Below are 24,784 nucleotides of genomic sequence, written 5' to 3' on the forward strand. Positions count from 1 at the left end.
CACACCAGAGAAACGGACCTCGATTCGCGAGCAGCAAATCAAACGATGGTTCGAATCGGGAAGTCTCAATTGGCAATTGACGAAAGGGGGCACGGCTCTGTCAACCGTGGCGTCCAATTGGTCCGAAATCTCGAAACGGTCTCCCCCCGCTGAAGTGATAGCAAACCAATTTCAAAATTGATACCATCGCGCGCTGCTATCATCTACGCGATCGATGGTATCGATTGACAAAACGGCGTCACGGTCCCCAGGAGCCGGGTCTGTAATAGCTGCGGAGAGCACTAATCAATTTGTGGCGTCAGGGGAGAGAAGTCGCGAACGCGGACCACCGCGACCGATGGACGCGACGCCACCACTATTTGGGCGTCTGGCGTCAGCGACAATTTAAGAGTGCCGCCTTTAACGCAACACAGCCATCACCGGCGGTTAACGATTTTTGCATTGGTTTGCGAAAGGACGGCCACCACTGATTGTTTGCCGGGACGGCTGCGACAATGGCCGTTTGCTGGCCGGCCAATGAAGTATGATTTGAACCATACCATATAAACAGAGTGTAGCTGTTTGAAAGAGGTTCATCTGAGATCTTCACGTCAGATCACGCGCCAGAGCGGCAGTCTCAAAAAGACATCTTCGTAGACATCGGGAGACGCCACCCGGCGGCACTTTTGTCCTGGCCGAGCAGGTACCGCTAATCGTTCTATTTTTATCGGTTCGCTTCAAAACATGTCCAGGGTCAAACATTTCCGGTTCACGCATTTTCGGTTGTTACTCATCACGACCCGACCAGCAATGTCGCACACGTTTGAGCGATGTTTGCGCAAAATAGAAACACACATCCGCGTAATGGTCACCGGGCCGCCGGGTTGAAGGTTGACAAGATGGCCCCGGGGTGTATCGAGATCTTAGGATCAAATCGAGAGGGGGTCCCAAAAACAAAACATTCACCATGTCTTTGCCACCGAGCCGGTTGCGGTTCTTCGCCGTAAGCTCCGCTACGTCTTTTCGGCCCGGCGGTTTGGTCCGAGTGTGTAACTAACACCGGTGCGCGCTCAAGGACTCTTCCGCGTGGTGTAAGCAATGAGTGAGGTGCGCAAAATCTAATGCGCAACGTAATGCGCATCTCGTACCGGTGCTCCAGATCCGATCACAGGTGATCACCGAGCGACCCGGGAGAGGGTGAACGTACGAAAACAACATTTTAATTGCACACTGCTCGGTTGCTGCAATCGGAGGGGCTGAGGAGTGTACCAGTGTGGCCGAGGAGCATGCTAACGCCGCCACTTCCTTGTGTGGTCAGCCACCGAGGAGCTGTTGCTGCTGTCTGCGGCTGCCTACATTACTGCGCATCTACACTGATCGCCGATCAGTGACCGCGCTCTGGCAAGGTGGCCGCTGTCAATGACTGTAACAATTTGCCACATTTCTTCTTGCCGACCTTCCTGCTCACAGGAGTCACACGGCACGCTGTGAGCGGGAGTGATTGAAATGGCGCCAGTGCGCTCGCCGCCCGCTAAATAAGACCAAAACACGTGTCACGTGTTGCGGAGCGATGATCGCGACGATCGCGGCCTCGTAGCGCTTTGCGCTGCCTCCGCTTGTGCTGCCTCCGCTTAACCTCGCCCCGAGCCGTTCGTTCTGCTGCGCGCGTCAGTGAGTGGCCATGGTCAGGGTCGTCACTACGGCTACGCGAACCGTATCTGCATGTGTGTGTGTGTGTCACCACAAAGGACACACCTCCAGGCCGTTCTCTTAAAAAAAGATTGTGTTTTTTTGCTTACGATTTTGTCGACACACGTCGGAACGGCCAACCGGAAGCGGCGTCTCGCGATCCTGGAGCGCAATAATTACTAGTGCGCAGCGAAATGTGGCATCCCGACAATCTTTTCGCGCACCAACGATCCGTGGACCGTGGGGACGAGCGACGAGCTCGAAATCTGTCATCCTACGCCGCCCCCGGTTACACTTGAGTGCTCCCCGTCGGTAAATTGGAAATATAAATAGCCAATACTAGATCAGTGGGCGCGAGATGAATTTCGACGCAAACGAAAACAAACACAGGCCGGTTCGCCTGATGAAGGTCCGAATTTTGCCAACTGCGTGTGGCAAGATGGCGTTCTTTTTCGGTGTGGTAAGGGGAGCAAAATACTATTTTCACAGCAAAGAGCATACTTTATGACAGCTTTCCTCGAACGAATCGGCGAAACGGGGACGAAGAATTAGGCCGTCACGGGCAGCCAACTTTTTTGAGATACCGATTCGATGTCTAGAGTCTGTGGCCCAGTTTGTTTTACTAAGAAAGAAAAGAGGACTTCCTACAGAAGAAATACAAAAGATTTTTATAATACACCGCAGCGCGTTATTGATAAACAGATTGCGTGTTACAGCCGGAATGATATTACGCTGCTGGGCGATGATGCACACGTCATTACAATGATAGCGAATAAATCACTCAATGTGAAATGAATGTCACCTTGCCATCCACCTTTAGGCAGTTCTTTTGCGGTACCCGTTTTCGCATAGCCCCGCCAGGCGCACTCGGAGTTTGATTTGTTGAAACACACACAGATACCGGGGAAGTACCTCTCTGTTAATTGCTCATTGCCTCGATGCTGGATGCTGAAGAATGATCACCACTTGCCTTGCCTTGCCATCTTGTATTAAAATGGAAGACAAGCGGGATCGGCGGGAGGGGATAACCATAATTTATGTGCAAAAATTTCCACGCCAACAGCATCACGGAACAATGATTAATTTACCAAATTGAGCTGCCGGAGCTGGAAGCTCCATGCTTCAATTATAGCTCCCGGTGCCGAAAACTTGAACGTGACCGATCCGGACCCGAAGATAGGATGGCGGCGAAGAAACGTACGAGTGTCGTCGTCCGTCCGGGATAAAGGCACACACGACGGTTACGTGCCGGCGGGCACGTCGATATTACTGTCATAAGATGGGTTAATTGGATTCCCCACGAATTACGCACCGCTGGCGCCACTCTGTGTCATTATCCCATAAATGTCGAGATCTTTTGATGCCCGAGAGCTGCATTGTAACAAAAAGTGTAATTTTTGGACCTAGTAAGCCAGCTGCCGAAAACCGTGGCCATCACAGTGGCGTCGTATTCCATTTTCCGCAAATTGATTTCAACCAACTCGATTGCATTTTATTACATCAACCTTGAGCAAGCGCCGATCGATGCGCGGCGGCGAATGGCAACCGAACCTCGAGCGCCGGTGACGTTTGCAGAATTTATTTGGAAAGTATTTTTCCACTGCCTACTATGCCTTCGCATCGCATCGCACGTCATCAGAATCCCAGAGTAGCCGTTACGTCACAGAACGTCGCAGAACGAGCCGCGGCCTCCTGTATCGGATGTTGGTTGGGACGACAATTGACAGCTCTCAGTAAAATCAATTGATCCGTGCCGGCAGCGTGGCACCACCTTCGGGGTGACAACTTTCGACCACCGTCGTTCGGTTCGGTTTCAGAATTGACGGCCACACGCCAAACCGCGAATTGCGCCGCCCTTTAGATCGTACGCACGCAACGCGGTCGCCTATGAATTAACATTCATTAGTGAATATTCGCCAAAGCTGAGTCACCCAGCTGCGCCATTTTGTGTTGTCTTTGCTGACAACGCCTACTCTTTATCGATTGACCGTGTTTTGGAATCTAGTATCTTTGGCATTTCATCATTTACGGCCAATCTTGCGTGGGACACTATCGCCACGGTTGCATGCACTTCCCGATCAAACCTCGAAATAGTCCGCCGAAACCGGATGAATCATGCCCCGGAGGAATTCGCTCACAACCACCAGCTTAGCCAGACACACCCGATACGGTGGTAAACGAACCGGGCGTGGTTCGAAGTTTACGTGGCAAAAAATAGATTACCGCGAACCATCGGGAGACAGGTGCCATGACCACCTCCAAAACCTCCTCTGCCGGCCGGCCGTCCATTAATAGCGCGCGCAAATCATGTGAGACGATTGATGACGTACGTTGGTCCCCACATCCCCACACGTGGTCGGGTTGGCGGCACTCAAAGCCAGTCACACCCACACGCTCGTATCGTCGGTTGACGGAACGCTTTCTCAATGAATGCGCACCCATACCGGGTGTTCCGGTGCTTAAATAGTCCTGGTGTTTATCCTGGGAACGGCGCAACACGTACCTGGACTTTGCAACTGCCTTGCACCGGGGGGGATATTCTACAAAGTCACGATACGCTCATTACCGGTTGTGGGTGACATCGTCATTGCGGGTGACCAAAGGGCATAGTTCGTCCTATACACACCCCTTTTTCTGGTGCTCGTTATCACCGAAAGCTGGTTGGCTTAGTCTATGAAAACCAACGTTTGATAAGGCAACGTCGTCGTGCTTTTAATTTTTGTGTGGACCCAAAGACGCCAGGAAGTAGATTTCGCTTTGGTTCGCTTGTCAATCGTTGGGATTTTTCCTGACCATGAGGACATGATCGAGCCTAACACATTCCTGGATGATGCGGTTGGAATCTCGCTGCCAGTAACGATCCTGTCTCCCCCCGACTAGACGGCGGCAGCTCTGATATGAATATTGCAACCAATAATTCAACTATCGACAACTCGTTTCGAGTCAGATTGACAGGTTCCGGTTGACTCTGTCGGCGGTTGAGAATGCAATCACTCAAGGATCGCTTGATTAATGGGTTCGAGCGACGGCATGTGCGAGATTAAGGCACGCAATTCGATGATTTACCGATGTCGTCCTATGTGGATCTCATTAATGCCTTGTCTGTTACGTAACAAGCAGGTTGGGTGCGCTTATGTCATAGTCTGGATCGGAAGAACCACCAAACGACTCGCTGGGTACCAACCGCCAATCAGTCGGAGGTCAAAATGGTGCAGAAAAAAACAACTGCGAAGGAAGTCTCTTTTCATCGTCATGTTTCTGTGCATGTGTGTGTGTGTGGAGCAACAACGAAAAACAAATTGTGAGCCGCTGACGCGCGCTGTCAGTGACACACCCCCCAAAAAAGAGAGGCAAACATTCTTCATGTGGCGGCACATGTGGCGAATCGGTGACGACGATCGAGCGACGACGTTCGGACGTAGCGCGCAGCCGCGCATGTTTGACATTGCGCCAATGTCAGTTTCATTAATTGGCACACACCGCACCAAGCTCCACAGCCGAGACCTCGCCACCGATACGATCTTTGCCTTACACTGAGCACGGCTCGGGAAGGGAGTAGACTGATAAAAGGAAGACACGACGCTGAAGCGCTTCCGCCTGCACGGCGATGCGTACGTTTTATGGGGCCTTTAATTACACTTGCGATTTCGGATACTTCATAGTTGAGTGCCGCTTCGGAAACCGAAAGCAATCCAATCCAATCCAACCAACAACCGCAGACCAGAAATGAGTGATTCCTGCGGTCCATCATGACCGGGTGGAAATTTCCACTCCAGAGTCTGGTGGCCACCGGAAGAAGGCAGTATCGGCTACTCTAGAACCGCACAAACTACATGGGATACGTGTGGAGCACGTGCCGGTAGGCACACAAGTCCCGGCCGCGTCTGGCGGTTACGTCAAGATCCGACTCGTCGCCGCCGCCCCTCTAGTATTCGTAGTGGCGTCTTAATGGACTAATGAGGTAAGTGGCATGCTGCACGTCGCCTGATCTGCTATAAATAGTCAAACAAGGGCTTGAAACCAGATTCCGGAGAGGGCTGACTGCTGGTTATGCAAATGAAGCGGTTCCGGCGTCTAGACCGACGTAGGAACCTCAACCGGCACGGCCGGTTGGAGAGCAGCTTTTCGCTCGCGGATCACACCATTCACTGTTTTAGTAGCCTGGCCTGATAGTAGTCTAACGCCTCGTCCAGACTATGAGAAAACTGAGCCAGTTTTTTTTGCTGTGCTGGCGTCCACACTAGCAACTTCTGGGCGAAAAATCCGTGAGCTCCAGTGAGTGAAATGACAGTTCGTTTGTTTTTGTATTGATTTTTCAGCTTCCTTTCCTTCTCCTTCTATTGCCAACTTTGTCAAAATCTAGTCCGCTGTCGAAAAAGCTGTCCCTTTTATGGACAGCCAAAAAATCTGGCCGAAATTTGGCTCCAACAGCAACTCAAAGTAGCTCACGGCACTCCAGAAAAAGAGTGACAGTAGCTGGGCCTAACATACATTTTTGCCCAGTTTCTCATATAGTGTGGACGCCGGGAAATCATACTTGACTCGCGACTTGTGCTACGCTGGAGTCTCGCTGTTCGTACCTTTGAGTCAACGCGGCGGTTACGGTTCACTTGCGAGGCGTGCAACGACACACTAATTCGGGCCCGTCACTCGGAAGTGATCGATTCGCGATTGGTTACACCCCGCTCGCGAATTGGAGAGCGGTCGATGGCTTGCCTTGGCCCGTGGACCCGCCCGGGGGTCCGCCCATCGTCCAAAAAGGACGGCAGCCTTGAAACTAGAAAGTAGCCTGCGGTGGCCGGTGGCATGGCATTCGTCACATCGAATAAGCGCGGCACCAGCCAGTACAGTGTTTGTCCAGCGGCTCTACGGTGTCGAAGTTTCCTTTTGTTGTGTTTTCTTCACCCGCGGGTGGCCACTAAGGTGAGAAAGGCAGCTAACATGGGGGCTGAAAAGTACCGGGCTTAACTCATAAATGGCGCCTAGTCTAAATGCATTTATCGCTTTTTCAGTTAGTATACTAAGCTCCAAAACAAAGCTGTTAAAATTCTATGCTAAGTTTGCGAGTTGTTGTGCTAAGAGTGACGCTACTTTTGTTATCTTCAAAGGATAAGAATATAAGGACTCCGCTCCATCAGACATAACAATTAAAAGATGGTTTGCCGACTTCGACCGTGGTCGTAGAGACCGTGTTGCTTTGCGCGACACAAACGCGACGGCTGCTTCATATTTTTTGCAATTCGCTCGCGAATTCAGTCGTGGCTTTCGACAATTGTAGTACACTGGTTTTGTTCAATTTCCTTTATTTCTTGCATGATTCGTGACGCTGTACGGTCGCCATGTGATATCTTTAATAATATCGCGGTCGTTATTTGATATCTTTTATTTCATTTACTCCTTCTTTTCTACCTCTCTAAAATATCGACCTATTCCTTGAACGACAGTTTACTGACTGACTGCTAGTCTTGTTGAACACTACCGTTTTACCTATCTGTAGCCTACTTTGCTCGTATGTGGTTTGCGAGGAATATTCGCTACAGTCCCACGGACACCGTATTGGCCAGATTTGGCTCCTAGCTATTTGCAGACATTAAAAAACGGTAAGAAATTTCGCTCGAATGAAGAGGTTATCGCTGAAACTGAGGCCTATTTTAAGGCAAAAGATAAATCGTTCTACAAAAGTTGTACTGAAATGTTAAAGCGGAACTATGGAGTTTACGGTGATGAATAAACCCAACTTTGGCAAAAAAACCCACGTTTTCTCTCTTAGACCCGGAACTTTTCAGCCCATTTGATTTACCATCAGGTCTTTAGCAGAAGGCTTCTGAAAGAAACACAATCCACTCGTGCTGGCGTCGGCTGCTCATGACGTTCGCACCGCAGCCAAAGCCTACTATAGATGCCCAAAGGTCGCGACCACTGTACCATTTTCATCGGGCCGTGCACAAACAAAACGCGCTGCACGTCAATTATCTCAGCCAATAGATGCTGCCCTGTTCGAAACATGGCCCCAAAACATTGGCGCACTGACCGTGAGCCGTTTGGTTTAAGTGTTTTATTTACAAACAACATGATTCGCCAATTTCGACAATGATTGACGATCGTTCCATTCCCACATTTCTATCACTGCTCCTCCTTCTAGGATCGAGATCCCGCCCGCGAAATGCCATGAAGCCCAGTGCCTTTGGCAACCCACAGGTTGGGTTGACCTTGACGAGAGCACACCAACCGCGGCTGGAACCGGTTGACGAACTATGCCACCCTTTCCGACTCCGGGTGGTTCGTCGGCAGGGGCTTGTCCACACATTTTTTTCATTGATGTAAACAAACCATAACAGATGGCTGTTTACATTATATACTTCGACACACACACCCGCACTAGGCGCCAGGACCGGTTCCGAAATCTCGGCGGGGGGTTCAATGGAATGATGCAACTTTTGGGGACTTTTCATCGCCTTTCGCCGTCAGTGCGTCACGTATGTGTGACCCCCCCAGCTCTTGACGCTTCTGATCCTGGGCGCGATGACTATAGTACAGGTCGGAAATTTTGCAACATCAGCGCGATATTCCGTCAGGAAGCAGAAATCATGCCCGTCATCGCGGTAAACATGGCCGCATCATTAAATGGTCGTATCGGCTCCAGACGAAAGTGGACCCAACCACCTCACATCCGGAGGGGCCTGCCGAAAAGTTCCACTTAACGTGCGATAAGTGGTGCGCAGGTGCGTTATCATTTCTCGATAACGCGACGATGTCACTCGGCACCGGAATTAACCCAAAAAGCCGTCAAAGAAGTGGTCCCTTTTGTGGTTGCGTAACCAAAGCGTGGGATTGCACCAGATCGCGGTAGGAGAATCCACGGAAATGAAAAAAACGAAGCTCTGCGAAGTGGATCAAAGTACATATCGGTGCGGTCGCCGTGTGGTTGGCGTCGCGTCCACGCGCTTACGGTGCATTTGCGCAACGTGGAAGCGTCTCGCGTGCGGACTGACCTGGAACGTGACACCGCCACGGCAGCCGGCGGCCAGTAGAGAGAGGGGTAGCAGCTAGCGGAGTGCGAAGAGAGGAGGGTGTAAGCGACTCTCTCATTCGTCGACAGACGAGCCTTCGCTGGGGGCTCGTCGCCGTACCCTTGAAAGGCACGTTCGCAAACTCGCGGCAAAAAATGCGTATGCCCCTGTGTGTATGTGTCTGGGTTTTCTCTACACAACCGCACTTCGCACACAACCGTCGACGGCACAACACGTTGACGGTGGCCCCCGTCAATCGGCCCCGAAGATCACCTGCGCCAGCCAGCGACGGAAAGGTGTGCGAGAATCGCGAGTTCCGATTGTGGTTTCGCGCATTAGCGCACACCACCAACACAGCGAGCGATCCACACCGATCCACAAACATTGCCACAACCCCTTATATACCTGTCGGTGGAGCAAGACATAACGGGGGGCCGCTCGAAAAGCTAGCCCCACACTCACGAAGTCGCGCGAATTTGCTCGCGCATGCGCGACATGGGCTTTTTTTGGCAAAACCCAACCCCAATCCCTGGACAACTGTTTACCCGTTGGGAGACTGACCCCACGTTATGTCTACCACCCGAGACACACCAGAGATTGTCGGACCCTGACTTGTTTTCAAGACGAAACAGTTAACAAACACGCGGAACGCGGAAATGGACGATCAACTCCCCACTGACCCACACTCACGGTGGAGTGTTGTATCACGATCATCCTTGACTCGCGCGCTGGCACGTCACGATCTTCCGGCACACGTGAGTACACGTGACGGCAGAAAAATCCCAGAACCACCACCACCACCACCACCGGGTACTTCTTGGCCCGATTATTGTGCGCTGGCGCAGGTACGCAGCTGCTAATCCCGCGCGCGATGCGTAATTGCGACCGTAAGTGTGGCCGGCGTACCAGACTGTGGGCTGTGGCGGGGCCTGGTGTTCCCAACGAGAAGTTTGTTTACAGTGTCGATTGTGGTGGCGGAATATTGACTCTCGAGGCGGACGGGCTGGATATGCCGCCAGTGGTCCACGTGCCGGCTTGGCACGGTCCTGTGGCTGAGCAGCCGGAAGCACCACCGGTCAGCGCTCGGATCACTCGAGAGAGGAGTGTTGACAGCGTTAATAACCTGCAGTTCTTGAGCTCACATTGATAAAGGATCCTGGCAATTGCGTACCGGTGTGACTAAGGATTAAGTCGTATCTGCGGTCCACAGGTTTAGTGGTGGTTCGAGCGTGACTTGATCAATTAGCAGATTTATTGACTCTGGTTATCAACTCTCTAATTGTCCTACTCCGTATCACCGGGCCTGGAATACCTGAAGTCGATGTGTTTCTGTACCCAAATCAATGGTCCTTTGAGGCTGTGTATGCAGTCGTTATGTACTTCATGAAACTATGGTCGCCAATTAAAAGATTCTTCCCCAAGTAACGTCGGCCTCAGATGCATTCAGAACCGCTCTGCATCGCGGCGACTGGCGGCTGCACGTGCCCACGTTTCAGGTTTCCCCTCGATGGAAAATGCTCGAACAGACGCAGCAACAACAAGACGAACGCGTGCCGCAGGCGAAAGCGCATGGGGAATGAGATGAAAGAAAGACCTCGTTGAAGACTTGGGAATTTTCCATCCACCACATGCACAAACCGTCCGTCGTCGGGCGGGCAACGCACTGCACTCTGCAACGGAAAGAACCCTCGGCTGGCGTCGTCTTATGCTTCTCTTATGTTGCGCACATACTGCGACGGCGTATGATGATCAAGATCATTAGCGGGCCGTCGATCGAAAGGGTTGCGCACAGACATCGCGCTGGAGAGCCCGGGCGAAATTGGACCTCCAAAAACAGCTGGCCACAATCCTTTGGACCGGTTGCTGGACTCCCGGGACTTCGCGCGGCAAAAAATCACACAACGTGGGCTGGGCCGGGAAGTGACAGTGCCCGGCACGCACGCAACGGACGGTCCTGCTTCGCCGGTGTCCGCGATTCGACTGGCCCGCCGCCGCCGACTATCCGATCGTGACGGTGTGGTGGTGGTAGTGATGTGATGTTCCGATATCCATGCGGTGCGCGACGTGTGCACGAACTAACTGCCGCTATAGAGACCGCTATGTACCACACGCGGACCGCTGCAGAGGGTAGCCGCGGCCGCCAGCGGCAGGACCAATCCTCTATATAAGCATGTGCCGACGTCGCGCAATCTTTCAAACACAATCCACGCGCGCGAATCGACCAACCAGTGTTCCGACTCGTGTGTGTTACGGAAAATCTTGAACCGCAGAGCGCGGTGCTAGCGAAGTGATCACCACCCCTTGTGAACCTTGACATACGCAGCGCCTTATCGTCACGCAACCAACCGTGGCAGGGTTGCTTCTGGTGCGTGATATCTTATGTACTGGAAAGAGTGGCGGCGGCGGCGGAAAACATAAGAAGTCGGTGAGGCAGTGAGCCGAATTCCTGACGCCTGACGGCCCGGGTGAAAGTTGTGCAAGTGCAAAGGATCGACCCGATCGATCCCGGTCGCAGTGGATGATCAATCGAGAGTGAGCAACTCGCGAAAGCGTGCGAAACAGTTCTGCAAAAAACTGAGTGTCTTAAGCTCACTCTACGCGAGTGAAAGTTCCGAGCGAGGATATCCGGGGCGCACGTGGTGCAGTAGTAACTTTGTGACAAGTGACCGACAACAACCCCCCGCCGGCAGGCTGGGTGTTTGACACGTTCGTGAAAAGGAGCCCAGCAACATGAGTTCCGGACGACCGGGAGGCGGCGGCGGAGGTGGTGGCGGTAGTTCCATGGGACGGATCGTCGACAAGATCAAGCGCACGATGACCAACGAGGGAGGAGTAAGTACACCCCACCCGACCGATCGAAGCACGTTGATCCTACACCGTGTGACATCCTGATCCTGAAGTCGGGCCTCGAAGAGACCGTATTGCGTCACTAGGAGTGGGCAGTGGGCCAAGAACGGGCAGCAGAAGGATACATTGAATATTGTGCGCGCTTCGATTGTCGCCGTTTCCTGGGCGACAAACTTCTGACCGACGTCGATGACCACCGTCGGTCATGTTGCGGGGATGTGAATGGCGAAAACAAATCAACCTCGAAGCCTCAGGGTCAAGGGGCAGCGGTGGTGTACTGGTGAGGTGTGTCGCCAAAGTGTCACGAGGAAATGTGTGATTTCGGCAGGCGAAAATAAACGAGAAAATCTCAACACAATCGTAAAATCTGAAGGTAGCTCTGAGGAGACATGCCCCAAAGCGACAGAAAGAGAGAGATGGAGGTTGAATTTGGTTATTTTTGCAAGCGCAGAAGCCGTCAGAAGAAGCGCACAGCGCACCGATTTAGATATTCGATCACGCCAAAAGTTTCGGGCGGCTACCATTGCCGCCATTGACCAATGTCAAGTGAAAAAAGGAAAGGTCAAACACAGCCCCTCGGTGGTCTCTGCCTACCGGTTTGCGACAGAGTCACCGACTTCGATTGCTTCCGCGGTGGTGACAGGCATCCATCCAATCCAAGATGCCTGCGAAGATCCTTCTTCACTTGACAGCGCACTTCAAAAAATGGGTGGACACTAGATTAGCAGCAGATTTCGCTGAGTGTCGATCACAAATCGATTTTCCTATAGACGACCATTACAAGGTTAGCTGAATAGTGGCTGACCATCTATTATTTATGACCGGCACCCGGTCGCGATACGTCGCGGTTCCGGGCTTATCCACATACCGGCGGACACTGTGACAGGCGAATCGATGAATTAGTTGACCCGCGCCGCGATGGGGCCGCACCAGTCACGCAGACCACGGAAGTGGGCCTCCAGCAATTAGGGGTGGCATTGCGTGCCGGCTGACCAACGCCAACTGGCTGTAACCCCTCGGCGCTCCTCCTGTGGTGCATGCAAGAATGCTGCGACCGATCGACCGACCGACTGCGGATAGTGATAATGTCAATGTTGCCACGGCAACCACGTAACGTGCGCCGTCGTTGCTGCTGTTTTCGCCAACGTCACAGTTCTCTATTGTTTTGCTCCCGTGCGATGCGGTGGAGAGGACCCAGGTGCAAGAGCTTTGTTTACATTCGCTATTCACTGAGCTCGCCCGTGGCCACTGGCCACCGAGGCTTATCGAACGGGATTACGTTCGATAAGCCTCGGTGGGGGGCGAAACACCACGAAAGCGATTTAACTGCAGTGGTCCGGCGGTATTGGAGCTTGTAAATGAGAATCACAAACAAATCGGATCGCTTTGTGGACCTACACGTTTTTATTGGTGTAGTAGGCTTAGATTTGGTGCCTTGGTCATTTTTGCTCGTGTTATATTCGAGCTGTTTTGCAAAACCTTGCGAATAGCTTCCCTGCTCACTGGCTCTGGATGGATCCAGTGTAGATTTGATTTTTGATAGCGATATGGTCGAATTTGACGCCAATTTAACAATGTTCCACTTGGTTCTCATCGACATCTTGGATTTTTTCGAAGTACACAGTTGCATACCGTTTAGGATCCTTTAACTAATTACGGATCACTTTATTGGATTTCTTTATTCTTCGAGCCATTTCTCGAATAGCAACACCCTCCAGCCTATATGCCTCTATCAATCTATTTTCTTTTCACTTAGAACACTTCCTTTTGGGCATATTTAAGTAATCCACTTGCAAAACTCAAAGTGCGGCTATAGAAACTTGACAGTGCCTATATCGTATTTGGTCGAAAAAAAGCTAGAAATCATAAAACTTCAATCCAACCAAATGGTTTTATTCATAATTTTGCCTACCTAAAAAAGTCCCAAAACCAGAAGTTGAATCGGAAAGACGGTTTGGAAGATACGTTGAAAACGTGGGTGCGGCTATAGAAAGTTGACAGAGTGGTGTTCGCTTTTCGCGTATTTTGAAGACGCTTTCGCGCAAACGATGGAAGATCCTGTCGAACCGGCTATTTTCCGGGGATCCAACTGATTGGCAAGTCCGGCGAAGTGACGTGCTCGGCGTGCGGTTATTTTCGCTCACATAAATTTAGAAACCACACTGTCCGGCGTCCTGGCGAACGCGGGCATTAACACATGTGAACCCAGCGCGATGATGGTCGTTAATAAAAAGTTTCTTCAGAAATAATTAAGCGAATTAAAGGTGGTCGACGATGGACCAAGATGGATAACCAAAAAAAAAATGAATGCCCGTCGCCCGTAACGATATGCGTAAACAGCTGACGCAAATAGAATCGCGGACCCGTTCTTGCGTCCACGAAAAAAAAAACCAAACAAACAAAAGGTGTATCTCACTCGCTCCCCTTTGGTTCCCGCCATTTTGATGGTAAATATTGCACACACTATAACACGACCGTGCGGCTCTATCGTCGTCGTCGTCGTAGTTGTTACGGGGAATCCGTTATTTACTTTTCTACTTAAAAGACTCGCGCGCGCCCGCGTCCACCCGTCAGCCAGGGTCGCTATCGAACTTTCTTACTTCGCAAAAAATGCGCTGCCACAGTAAGCAATCGGCGTGCGCTGCCGGACTGGATCCTTCTGGATCGTTCGCTCGCTGATCGGCGCGCGGGAAGAACTAGAGCGCGACAACGGGTAACGGAATTTTCCACCGCACTCTTGCAGGCGGCAACATATTTTTAGGTAGTGCGCCAGTGAACACGACGGAATTGTGTGTGTATATTTAGCCCGGAAAGGCGTGGGCAAGAGGCACGAACTAGCAGAAGAACTCCCAAAAAAAATGCCGGCAGCCGGCTGGCCGGCTAAAGCAAATCAAAATAACGCAACGCAACGGCAAACCGCGTGTGTTACGAAACACGGTTCGGGCGCTGCATTATGTTCTGCCGGTGCATACGCTGCAGTTGGACATTTCCATTTCGGCCGGCCCCCTTTACCACGTGCCGGCAGCCAAATGCGCGCTCGATTGCATCTAGCGCCACCTCGTGGTGGGTATCGGAGAATGAGGTGTGTGTCTCGGCTAAACGATGCGCTGGGCGCGTTATCGTTACCGTTACGTCGTGGTGTGGACAGAAAGTATCCTTATCAATCAGCAAACACAGGACCCGCGGGGTATTGACGATGATGAGATGATGCTCGGATTGGAACCATCCGAGAGGCCATCGGATGGAGCCGTTAGTTTGGTTGAAACTCGTCGCGCGCTAACCGGTGGTAGGATCCACTAATTTCGGCTCGGAACTGGCTCGGATTCTCGGGTTTCATTCTTCTAATCACACCAAACCGTTCTGTATTTGCAGGATGAGATACGGGATCCGCTGCAGTACGGTTACCAGCGGGTCAACACGGCCGAGGGATCGCTGTCCACCTCGACGACCGCCACCAGCCTCGATACGATCGTGCTCGATACGAACGCGGACGACCTGGCCAGCACACCTGCGGCGTCCCGCGGTCTATCGCAGCACCAGCAGCAGCAGCAGCGCACGTTCAGCCCGATCCTCGAGACCGACGACACGAATCCGTTCCTGGAGCCGGTGGCCGAGAAAACGAAATCCAAATCGTCGCTCAAGGCGACGTCGCGCGTCTCGTTCGACCAGGAGGACGATCAGTTCGACGAGGATGAGAACAACTTCCGTAAACAGCGGGAACACTTTCAGAAGCACAAAAGCCACAGCACATCGGAACACAAGACGCAGCTGATAAAGGTTTGTGTAGCGTTGGCGAAAACGGCCTTAGCGTTTTTTACGAAAGCCAACTGATGTCCGCCATGTCCCGTTGTTGTTTTTGCAGGAACTGCGCCACCTACTGGCAACCGACAACCGGAGGCAGTTTCAGGGCAAGAAGCACATGTCGCTGGATGTGAAAAGCGCGAAAGTGCTGGAGCAGCTGCTAAAGGCATCGTCGTCATCGGATGATTTCGAGGTTCAGCGAAAACAGTTCCAGGAGCGCAAACACAAGAGTCTCGATGCGCGGCACATCTCCTTCAAGTTCGACAAGGAACCGTCGCCGTCCAGCAGCGACGACGATTTCGAACCCTCGACCAGTCTGCTAAAGATCGACGCCGACATTACGAAGCCGGTCATCATTGACCTTAAGGTACGCACTCTCTGGGCGCCGCACTCCGGTACATGGTTACTATTCTGTTTTGCTTTTCCCTCCTTTTATCGGACAGGATCTTGAGTCCAGCGATGAGGAGGATTACATCAGCTCCCGCAAACACTTCCAACAGTCCAAGTCCATGAGCACCGAGTCGCGGAAAAGCATCCGGTTCATGGAGATGGAAATGGGCACGAAGGAGGAAAACCTGCGGACAGCCGTCCCGTTCGTGAGGCAGATCACGGAGGAGGGCAAACCGAAGCTCGAAGTGTACCGGCCAACCACGAACCCCATCTACATCTGGACCCAGGTACGTGGCGGTGGCCAGGGTATGACATTCCGTAACGGGCACGCACATCTGGTTCTGGTTCACATATCATACCCAATCACCGACACCCGCTCGTGTCAGGGCTAGACGAGGGCTTCATTTGCGTCACTGATAGCGCTCTCCCAGTGCTGCGGCGATCGCATCCTCGGCGGCGGTACAGCGACCTCCGCGCCCAGAGCCAAGATTCAGGATCGATCGGCCCCAAACCAGCTGTTGGCTACGTGATCTTATCAAACACATACACACAGAGCACACATTCGAATCGGCGCACCGTCACCGAGTTACATCGGTAGTGTTGATAAAGACCAGCAGCAGCATCTCGTAAACAGCTCATCTCGCGCGGGGCATCATAAATATTCTGAACGGTTTGGTCTAATCGTCGTCGGAAGCCGCCTTTAAGTGACTGTTTGAAGTTGCACTGTCAACAACTGGCACTGCACCGTTTCTTTCCTTATTGCACATCCCGCGCTGTAGCTGCATCCCGAAACAGGTCCCAACGTCTGCGTGTGTTTGCTTCTGTTTTGGGTGCAATTTATGGATCAGCCCTCCCAAGGTCAGCAAATGTATCCTCCAACGACGCGTGTCACTCAGCCTCAGCCCCGGGGTGGGGTGTCTCGGGCGGCCCTAATGGGCGAATGGAAATGAGAGTGTAGAGTGGCCTCCCTTTTATGCGAAGCGTAAATCGTTTGCCAATTCATCAATCAAACCATTTCCAGTGCCGCTCACCGCGCGCGCGAATACCTTCCCGATCGGGGCAGCAGGCAGTGCCCGAAGCATGATGGCGAGCCAGGCCCATCCCCGGGCGAGTTACTTATTTCTATTCGAATGAAATATCGAGCGCGGACCGGGAGCGACTGCTGCGTAGTGCTGCTGTTGCGGCTTAACGGCTGTTCACACACGTGACGACGTGCCATTTCGATCGATTTCCACTCTGGCTCGCTCCGGCCGGCCGGCCACTACCTGTCGGATAGTTTATAGATCATTTTATCGCCCGTCCGGCGCTTCAGGGCTGCTGCCCCAAAACCCGACGCCGGAACCTTATCACCCACCGCTAGGGCGCTAGAGGTGCGCTAGTTTTCTATGGCCCGGCCCGGCGAGGATGTGCACTTCTTATTTATTGTTATGGATTTTTACACTTCGAAGGCACTACTACCGGCGTACGGTGCGCGTGTGCTGATCCGTGAGGCAGAAAGTAGCAAAACAATCACCAACCATAATGCAACACCCCACACGGGAATGACGCCGCCGCCGGTGCCTCCTATCGCCACAGAGCGCGTCGGTATAAAAAGCTGGAACCAATCGGGGGCATGGTTTAGTCGTTGGTGCAGCGCGTTCATTAGCTAGAGCGCAGTGCGCGGTGCTCAGCTGGATCCTTGAGCCGGTGGCGTACCCAATCCCTGTTTCGTAAGGATCCCGCCGCTTATCGCCCGGAGTGCGGGTCTCTGAGACCCACCGATTCTTGGTGCGTGCCGGTTTTTTGTGTGTGCCTCACAAGTGCCAACACGGTGACGCGAAGCGTGGAGCGAGCGAGAGTCGATCACAGGACAGCGCGGGGACGACGACGACGACGAGTGTTTATTGTTTTGCTGATCCAGCGATAGCGACCCGTGCTGCCCTCTAGCGGTGTACGAGAAAGACCACCCAAAACATTGGATGGTGATCGTCGTCGTCGTCGGCGGAGATCACGGCGGCCACCACCGAGCGAGCGCGTAGTTCTAGAGAGCTCGTATATTTACCAATTTCTTTAACGCAATCGGACGCTAACGAGACGCTCGCTGATAGTCGCGCCGAGAGGCCAAAGGGCCTAGGAAATAGTTCGTTAAAGCGGGAACAAAAACATAAATAGTTTTCACGTGCCATCGCCGCCGTACCGATCGTCCTCCTCCGCTAATGACGCGAACGGTGCGGCGCCCAGCCCAGCAGGACCATTTTTCCCGCTCCGGTTCACGCCCGTTTCGGGCACGTACAGGGTGATAGCGGTACCCGTATGAACCAGTTAGCACCAGGCTGGCTGGCTGGCTGGCTGACGGGCCTGGTCCGGCTGGCGGCCAGTGGACCAGACAATCTGTTAATGACTGTGGAGGAGTGCGGCCGAAGGTCGCGCACGGGCCGGCCCCGAAGATGAGCAGCATCCGCCATCTAACGGTCAGTTGGGCTAGGCAATTTGGGTCGCTTCAATATTGTATTTTCAACTCGGATGACTCGTCGACCAAACCGCACTTGATAACGTGGGCCGAAGTCACTGGAACGTTGAAAACCACCAAATTGATAAAGTCATAGACGGCGCGCTGCACGAAGCTCGTCTTCGCTTTTCGAATGGACCAGGACCGATCACTGACGGTCTGCTCCACTTCCTGGGCCGATGCCGTTGCAGCGTGTCAGGCGCTTGACTTTCAATGTCAATGACGTTACATTTAATGATTTGAACAAATCACCAAACGGACCGGAAACCGCTCGGAAACCCCCCGGGGCCAGCAGCTGACGATCTGCCTGCTAGCGAAGAGAGTGATGAGAGCGGAGAGTTTGTGCGTTCACCGCCGCCGGGGGCTGTCGTCGGTGTATTGGTGCGTTCGCAAGACGATCCTGGCTATCCTTCGGTCCATTTTGCTCTTCATCTTCATCCCTGTGGGGCGACTCTGCCGGGCCATATGTCTTCCGTCGTATCGGCGAGCGCGACAGTTGCGATTGTCGCGTACCCCGAACGATACACGCGCCACCGATCCTTGTGTGCCGCCTGATGGTGCCAAGGAGGACCCAGCTTTCGGTTGCAAGCGTCCCCCCGGTCAGTTGGTGGTGGCGGTGGTGGCTAGGTGGATTCAAAACACCGCCCAGTAGTACACCCTTCGCCAGTGGCACCTCCGTTCAAAGACACTAGAAAGGGAGAGAAAGAAAATCGCCCCAAAAAGGGAGAAAAGTGGCAACAGGCCCGTGCGCGAGTTACGAGAATCAGTTACGTGGCCCCCCCCCCCGGCGGTTGGTAGCTTTTGGCACTGTCGCCGAGTGTGTCGCCGCTTCGTCGATGCAGGATACGCGAACCAGGCTGCGAACTGATGATGGAAAATTTCCCGGCGACAGACAAGAAAACGGCGGCGACGACCACCGATCGGACGGTAACGACGGTGGCGACAGTGGCCGTGGCACTCGGTGCACCGCTCGGCAACCCGGGCGCAGATGGCCACCGGCTACCGATGGCGACCGTCGACATGGTGTGTTTGTCTGCCTTCCGGTTGGTTTAACTGCCATTGGCCATTCCGTTGGGTCCGTTTTTTTTCTTTTTTGATTGGGAACATTCCGCCATTGGGACTCCAGGATCCAGCTGCCAAAATTCGTCAACTCGTGGTGGAAAAGAAACGCGGTGCCAACGGAGACACAATCCAATGCGACCGATTGCGGACTCAGCCACCCATCAGCCGCTGATCCCGATCCCGCGGTAGAATGGGGCAATGACGTTGATAGTACAGAAATACTCCGTCCGTTCGCTGATAAAGTCTAAATAGAGCAAGGGGACCACACGAGAGACAGAGAGCACAGGACGACATCCGAGGCCGGGCTGCGTGTGCGCGCGTAAGGGTCCGGCTTCCCAGCAGCGTGCTGCCGCCGCCGCCGCCAACGTTATCCTTCGTCGTGGAGGACTGCATTTTTCCCATTAAAGCGCCAAGCCGGCCGAACGGACGACCGTTCGGTTCCTTTCTTTTCGGCCCGCCTTTGGCGTGTCCGCGTGTGTGCCAACACTTGTTGCTGTTCATTTTTAACGTTAATCCGCTGAGTCAACCCTCTCTGTCTATTGGTTTGCCCTTTTCGGGAAGTTCGTCTTTACCAACACCAACAGCGACGCGGCGACGTTCGCCTGTGTGTGGCCTTATTTCGTTGGGCCACAGATTGGAGCGCGTCCGATTGGTCGCACTTATCGCGGACTGGCCACTCTCGCTCGCTTCACGCCTTTACGTTACGACGCGGTTCGGCCAATGAGGCCACTCAGGCACATCCTCGTCGACCGTGCTGACCGATTGCTATTATTCTCCGTTACTCCGGTGGTTCTCCAGTCCAGGTGCCGTTCGCGCAAGTTCGGTGTGCCAAGTGGCAGAGACAGTATTCTAAGCAGAGTGTATGTGCGACATTCTCGTCGGAAGGATCCTCTAACCTCCGGCTTCCGGTGAGGTGCTGAGCGATCCGCACGGGACGTTCCGAGAGCGAGAGCGGGAGCTGTTCGTTTCAAATTCGTTCGAGATCCAACTACCAGCCACACCAGCCACAAGATGGTGAAGATATTGATGCGTGCGGACACGCACGTGTCCTTTTCGGTTAACGCCGAAGATCCGGTCGCCAAGTGTACTACATCGCAGGTTCAGTCACACACGCTTCTTACTTCCCGTCCGATCGTTTCACCGTTTCTAACCAATCATCTCGTGGCGCAGCACGCTAACACGCTCATGTTGATCATCCAGAGCAGTAGCCTTGACCAGAGGGCCAGTTCTAGGCGATGCCATACATACGCTCGTTTTCGGTACCTGCTGGAAAAAAGTGATGCTTTACTCAGTTCCAATTATTGTTCTCTTCTCGGCCGAACCAACGCACCACACCACATAGGTCCTGGCAGCGCTGTCCGTGTCGCTCGGATCGATGGTCGTCGGGTTTTCGTCCGCCTACACCTCACCCGCCCTGGTTTCGATGCAGAACCGCAACATTACAGCGTTCGAGGTCACGGATCAATCGGTAAGTGTTCCGTCAGTCGTCGAAATGTGTCGCGGCACCGATGATCGGAGTTTGTCCTTCGCGATCGGTTCAAGATCATGGCATGGCGATCCGCCCCCCCCCTGGGAACACGTGTCCCGTCAGCGCAATCGAATCGATAATCAGCACCCGGGAAGGGCTTAATCCAATAATGGGCGCCCAGCTTTGCTAAACAGTCAACAACGAGCCCCGGGAGCCGGTCGGTCGGTGGGGATGTTTTGGGTTAGAAGCGTCTCCATTGCGCATCATTACGTGCTCGTGAGTAACTAATGCGGCGCGCGGCCCGAGAGTTTGTTATGGAAAAAAGCTCGTTGCTTATTATTGCATTCACGCGAACGGCGGTGGTCCCGATCGAAAGAATGACATTTCCCGCGGCAGTCCATACGGGGGCACCCCGTTCAGCGCCATAAAGATGGTGAACGATGTTTTTCCGATTCTAACGGAATCCATAATCGATTACGTAACTGATATGGACTTCTATTTGGACACAAACTTGTGCATAAAACTAAAGTAATGAAAAATTAGATGATAATTCGATAGCAAATTGACTTTTGCAAAATTGGCAAGCAATAAATATGTTACCAGTGCTGTAAGTCAACACAAAAGCTTCACGTTTGCAACGTAAGTCCCGGCGACCCGGCGAGTAAATGTATTTTTAAACCCACTCACGAAGCTTCGTCGGAACGACGGACCGGACTTCCCTTCCGGTTCCGTTCCGTTCCGTTTCGGGGCGACATGCAAATGAAAACAAACAACTCATTTGCGACGGGGCCGGGGCAAGTATATTAGCCTGTTTTCCCTTGTTGCCCTAATTTTTCCGGTGCGGTGCGGTGCGGGCAGAGAGAAAAGCCGGACGCCGGATTGCCCACGCGTCATAACAGATCTAATTTCCATCTGTCGCCGCGTCGTGAAACAAAACATTTCGCAAAACACTCCCGACAGGCAGGGAGAGAGAGCGAGAGAGCCGTTTTCGGCCAACTGGGGACAGATTCCGATTCGCGTCATATTTCCGTGTGCGTTCAAGGTTAGAGGGTCAGCAGCAGCAGCAGCAGATACTGAGCTGTTTCCTCTGGTTTCCGCTTTCGCAGGGCTCCTGGGTCGGTGGTATTATGCCACTGGCCGGTCTGGCCGGCGGCATCCTCGGTGGGCCGATGATTGAGTATCTCGGGCGCAAGAACACCATCCTGGCGACGGCAACACCGTTCATCATCTCCTGGCTCCTGATCGGTTGCGCAACGCACGTAGCAATGGTGCTTGTTGGTGAGTAGACCTACCGGGACTGGAGCCCCCGCGGGCACCACGGTTCACTCTCTAACGTGCGTCCGTTCGCAGGTCGTGCCATGTCTGGACTGTGTGTGGGCATCGCATCCCTCTCGCTGCCGGTCTATCTCGGTGAAACGGTACAGCCGGAAGTGCGCGGAACGCTCGGTCTGCTACCGACGGCGTTCGGTAACATCGGCATCCTGATGTGCTTCGTGGCCGGCAAGTACCTCGACTGGTCCGGGTTGGCGTTTCTCGGTGCCGTCCTTCCCGTACCATTCCTGCTGCTGATGTTCCTCATCCCGGAGACGCCCCGTTGGTACGTGTCGCGCAATCGCGAGGACCGGGCACGCAAGGCCCTGCAGTGGCTGCGTGGCCGCAAGGCCGATGTCGAACCGGAGCTGAAGGGTATCTCGAAGTCGCACCAGGAAGCGGAACGGCACGCGTCCAACAGCGCCATGCTCGACCTGCTGAAAAAGGCCAACCTGAAGCCGCTGCTGATCTCGCTCGGGCTCATGTTCTTCCAGCAGCTGTCCGGTATCAATGCGGTCATCTTCTACACCGTCATGATCTTCAAGAGTGCCGGCTCGACGATCGACGAAAACCTGTGCACGATCATCGTCGGTGTGGTAAACTTCATTGCGACGTTCATCGCCACGTTGCTGATCGATCGGCTAGGCCGTAAGATGCTGCTGTACATTTCGGACGTGGCCATGATCATAACGCTCATGACGCTCGGTGGGTTCTTCTACATGAAGAACAACGGCGAGGACGTGTCCCACATCGGCTGGTTACCGTTGGCCGCGTTCGTCGTGTTTGTGCTCGGCTTCTCGCTCGGTTTCGGACCCATTCCGTGGCTCATGATGGGAGAGATTTTGCCGGGCAAAATTCGTGGTTCCGCTGCGTCCGTCGCCACCGCCTTCAACTGGAGCTGTACGTTTGTCGTGACGAAAACTTTTGCCGACGTGATCAGTAAGTCTCCCGAACAACAACACCAACGATCACACCACGATCACTTTTCACTGTTTCGCGTTTTTCGCCCCGCCCAGGTACGATCGGTACGCACGGTGCGTTCTGGATGTTTGGCTCGGTCTGTGTCATCGGTCTGATGTTCGTCATCGTGTACGTGCCGGAGACGCAGGGCAAGTCGCTCGAGGACATCGAACGGAAGATGATGGGCCGCGTGAGGCGAATGAGCTCGGTGGCCAACATTAAGCCACTGTCGTTCAACATGTAAAACACACGAGCGTCCCCAGGTTTGCGCAGCAACCCAGCCACGGTGGCCACCGTTGCTTCGAGAGAGGGTTTCCGGAAGCCAAAAAATCCTGACCAATTGGCACATTGGAGTAAAATGGACTAGAGAATGTGATATGCGATCCAATAGAGAGTGCTGAGTGCGACGAGGCAAAGCTGACAGAAGTTTCGCTTCCCTTTCGGCCACCCTCCTTGCTCTCTGTGTGTTGGGCCGTTTTAAGGAATCCTTACGGGGCACGGCTCAAGCCGGTCGACTCAGTGTCAGTGTTTCTTTTGCGTTTCTGAAAACAGAGCACGCTCGTTCGCTTGAAGCTATCAGTCAGTGATTAGAAATAGGGCAAGCCATGTTCGTGGTCGGGGTTCGGGAAAACACCGAACCGAAAACAGGGCAGCAGGACCACAAATAAATGTAATCCTTGTCTTGCAAAGCGGACCACCAAAGTAAAATATTATCGTAGGTAAGTGGCAGACAGTTAAGGTTTAACCTAAATTAGGAAGGTGATTCCGCGGGTCAAGCGGTCACCGGTAGTAGAGCGAGGACAGACAGGGTTGTTTTTTTTATTTTGTAGAAATGTTTTAGTTCCAGTTTTAGTTTCTTTTCTGCCTCTAACCAGCGGCCACCGGTGGGCCACCGGTGGCTCATAATGGCTCGGGCCCGCGATGTAAATAGTATGTGACAGATAGACACACTGAACACTGAAATTAACTGCGTCAAAGTGGCACGGAACAATTTGGAAAATTATTGCAAAATATGACCATAGGCCATCCAGAGAAGTATCTATAAAATCGTGCTCGTTACGTTTGACGGTAGTGGCCGATCGGAAGATGTGAATCTCTGAATCTTAGAGTAAAATATAAACATTAAACCAAACTCCTTGCGGCGCACACGCTGCCTGTTTCGGGTTTTCTTTTGGTGGCTTGTAAAGGTTTATTCATGAACGGGATATTCTTCGCGGACCCATCGATTAGTGGACACGCCTCGTCCAGTGTTTAGTGTGACCTCACGTTCATTTCGGAGGATGGTACTTCCGGAAACTATTTTCTACGATGGCAATGGCATGATGGTGAAGGTTGAAAAGATTCTGTACTCACCCATAACCTGGACGCGGCAAATTGCGCAAGTATCACACTCCACATCCCACGACCACATCGCGACAGCATTCCACTTTTTCAGCGTAAACATTTTGTCCGGCTTCACGTCGTCGAACTTGTCGCACGAATTTTCATTCTCGTCCGCCATTTCACCGTCTTTCGAAACGCTGAATCACTGCAAAAGCACCAAACTAACCCCCCGTCCACACTTACAGCAAATGGGGAAAAATGTATGTAGGCCCAGCCAAATTCACTCATTTTTGTTGGACATCCGTGAGCTACTTTGAGTTGCCGTTGAGTTCCTCTTGCTTATCGGTTATTTGTACCGATTCGGGTTGAGAGGCCATATTTTTCAATTTGACAGTTGGTACGGGCAACTTTTTTCGATGTCCAAATTTTTGGACAGCATTTCGAGAGCGGATCAGA

The 24,784-nt window shown here is 52.9% G+C and overlaps 2 protein-coding genes across 4 annotated transcripts in view; one reads left to right on the plus strand and one right to left on the minus strand.

Moving 5' to 3' along the window:
- The window catches only part of LOC128268361 (RING-box protein 2), a 30,562-nt gene extending 6,010 nt beyond the window's left edge, over positions 1-24,552 (minus strand). The window contains exon 1 of the mRNA XM_053005423.1: positions 24,359-24,552. Within this exon, the coding sequence (XP_052861383.1) occupies positions 24,359-24,506 (148 nt within the window). The 5' untranslated portion in view covers positions 24,507-24,552. The remainder of the gene's footprint in view (positions 1-24,358) is intronic.
- On the plus strand, positions 10,887-24,137 carry LOC128268360 (facilitated trehalose transporter Tret1). 3 transcript variants are annotated; one of them, XM_053005419.1, is made up of 8 exons: positions 10,887-11,510; positions 14,898-15,302; positions 15,388-15,693; positions 15,770-16,003; positions 20,609-20,734; positions 21,841-22,012; positions 22,085-22,984; positions 23,062-24,137. In XM_053005419.1, exons 1-8 carry the CDS (start codon positions 11,409-11,411, stop codon positions 23,247-23,249), a joined length of 2,433 nt encoding a protein of 810 aa, XP_052861379.1. In that variant the 5' UTR covers positions 10,887-11,408; the 3' UTR covers positions 23,250-24,137. The 3 variants fall into 3 exon arrangements, with proteins under 3 accessions (XP_052861379.1, XP_052861380.1, XP_052861382.1); XM_053005420.1 differs by lacking the exons at positions 10,887-11,510; positions 14,898-15,302; positions 15,388-15,693; positions 15,770-16,003 and adding exons at positions 17,343-17,483; positions 20,065-20,364; XM_053005422.1 differs by lacking the exons at positions 10,887-11,510; positions 14,898-15,302; positions 15,388-15,693; positions 15,770-16,003 and adding exons at positions 17,349-17,425; positions 20,065-20,364.
- Positions 24,553-24,784: the final 232 nt, after the last annotated feature.

Source organism: Anopheles cruzii, chromosome 2, assembly GCF_943734635.1.
Source record: "Anopheles cruzii chromosome 2, idAnoCruzAS_RS32_06, whole genome shotgun sequence".
Classification (NCBI taxonomy): Eukaryota; Metazoa; Arthropoda; class Insecta; order Diptera; family Culicidae; genus Anopheles; species Anopheles cruzii.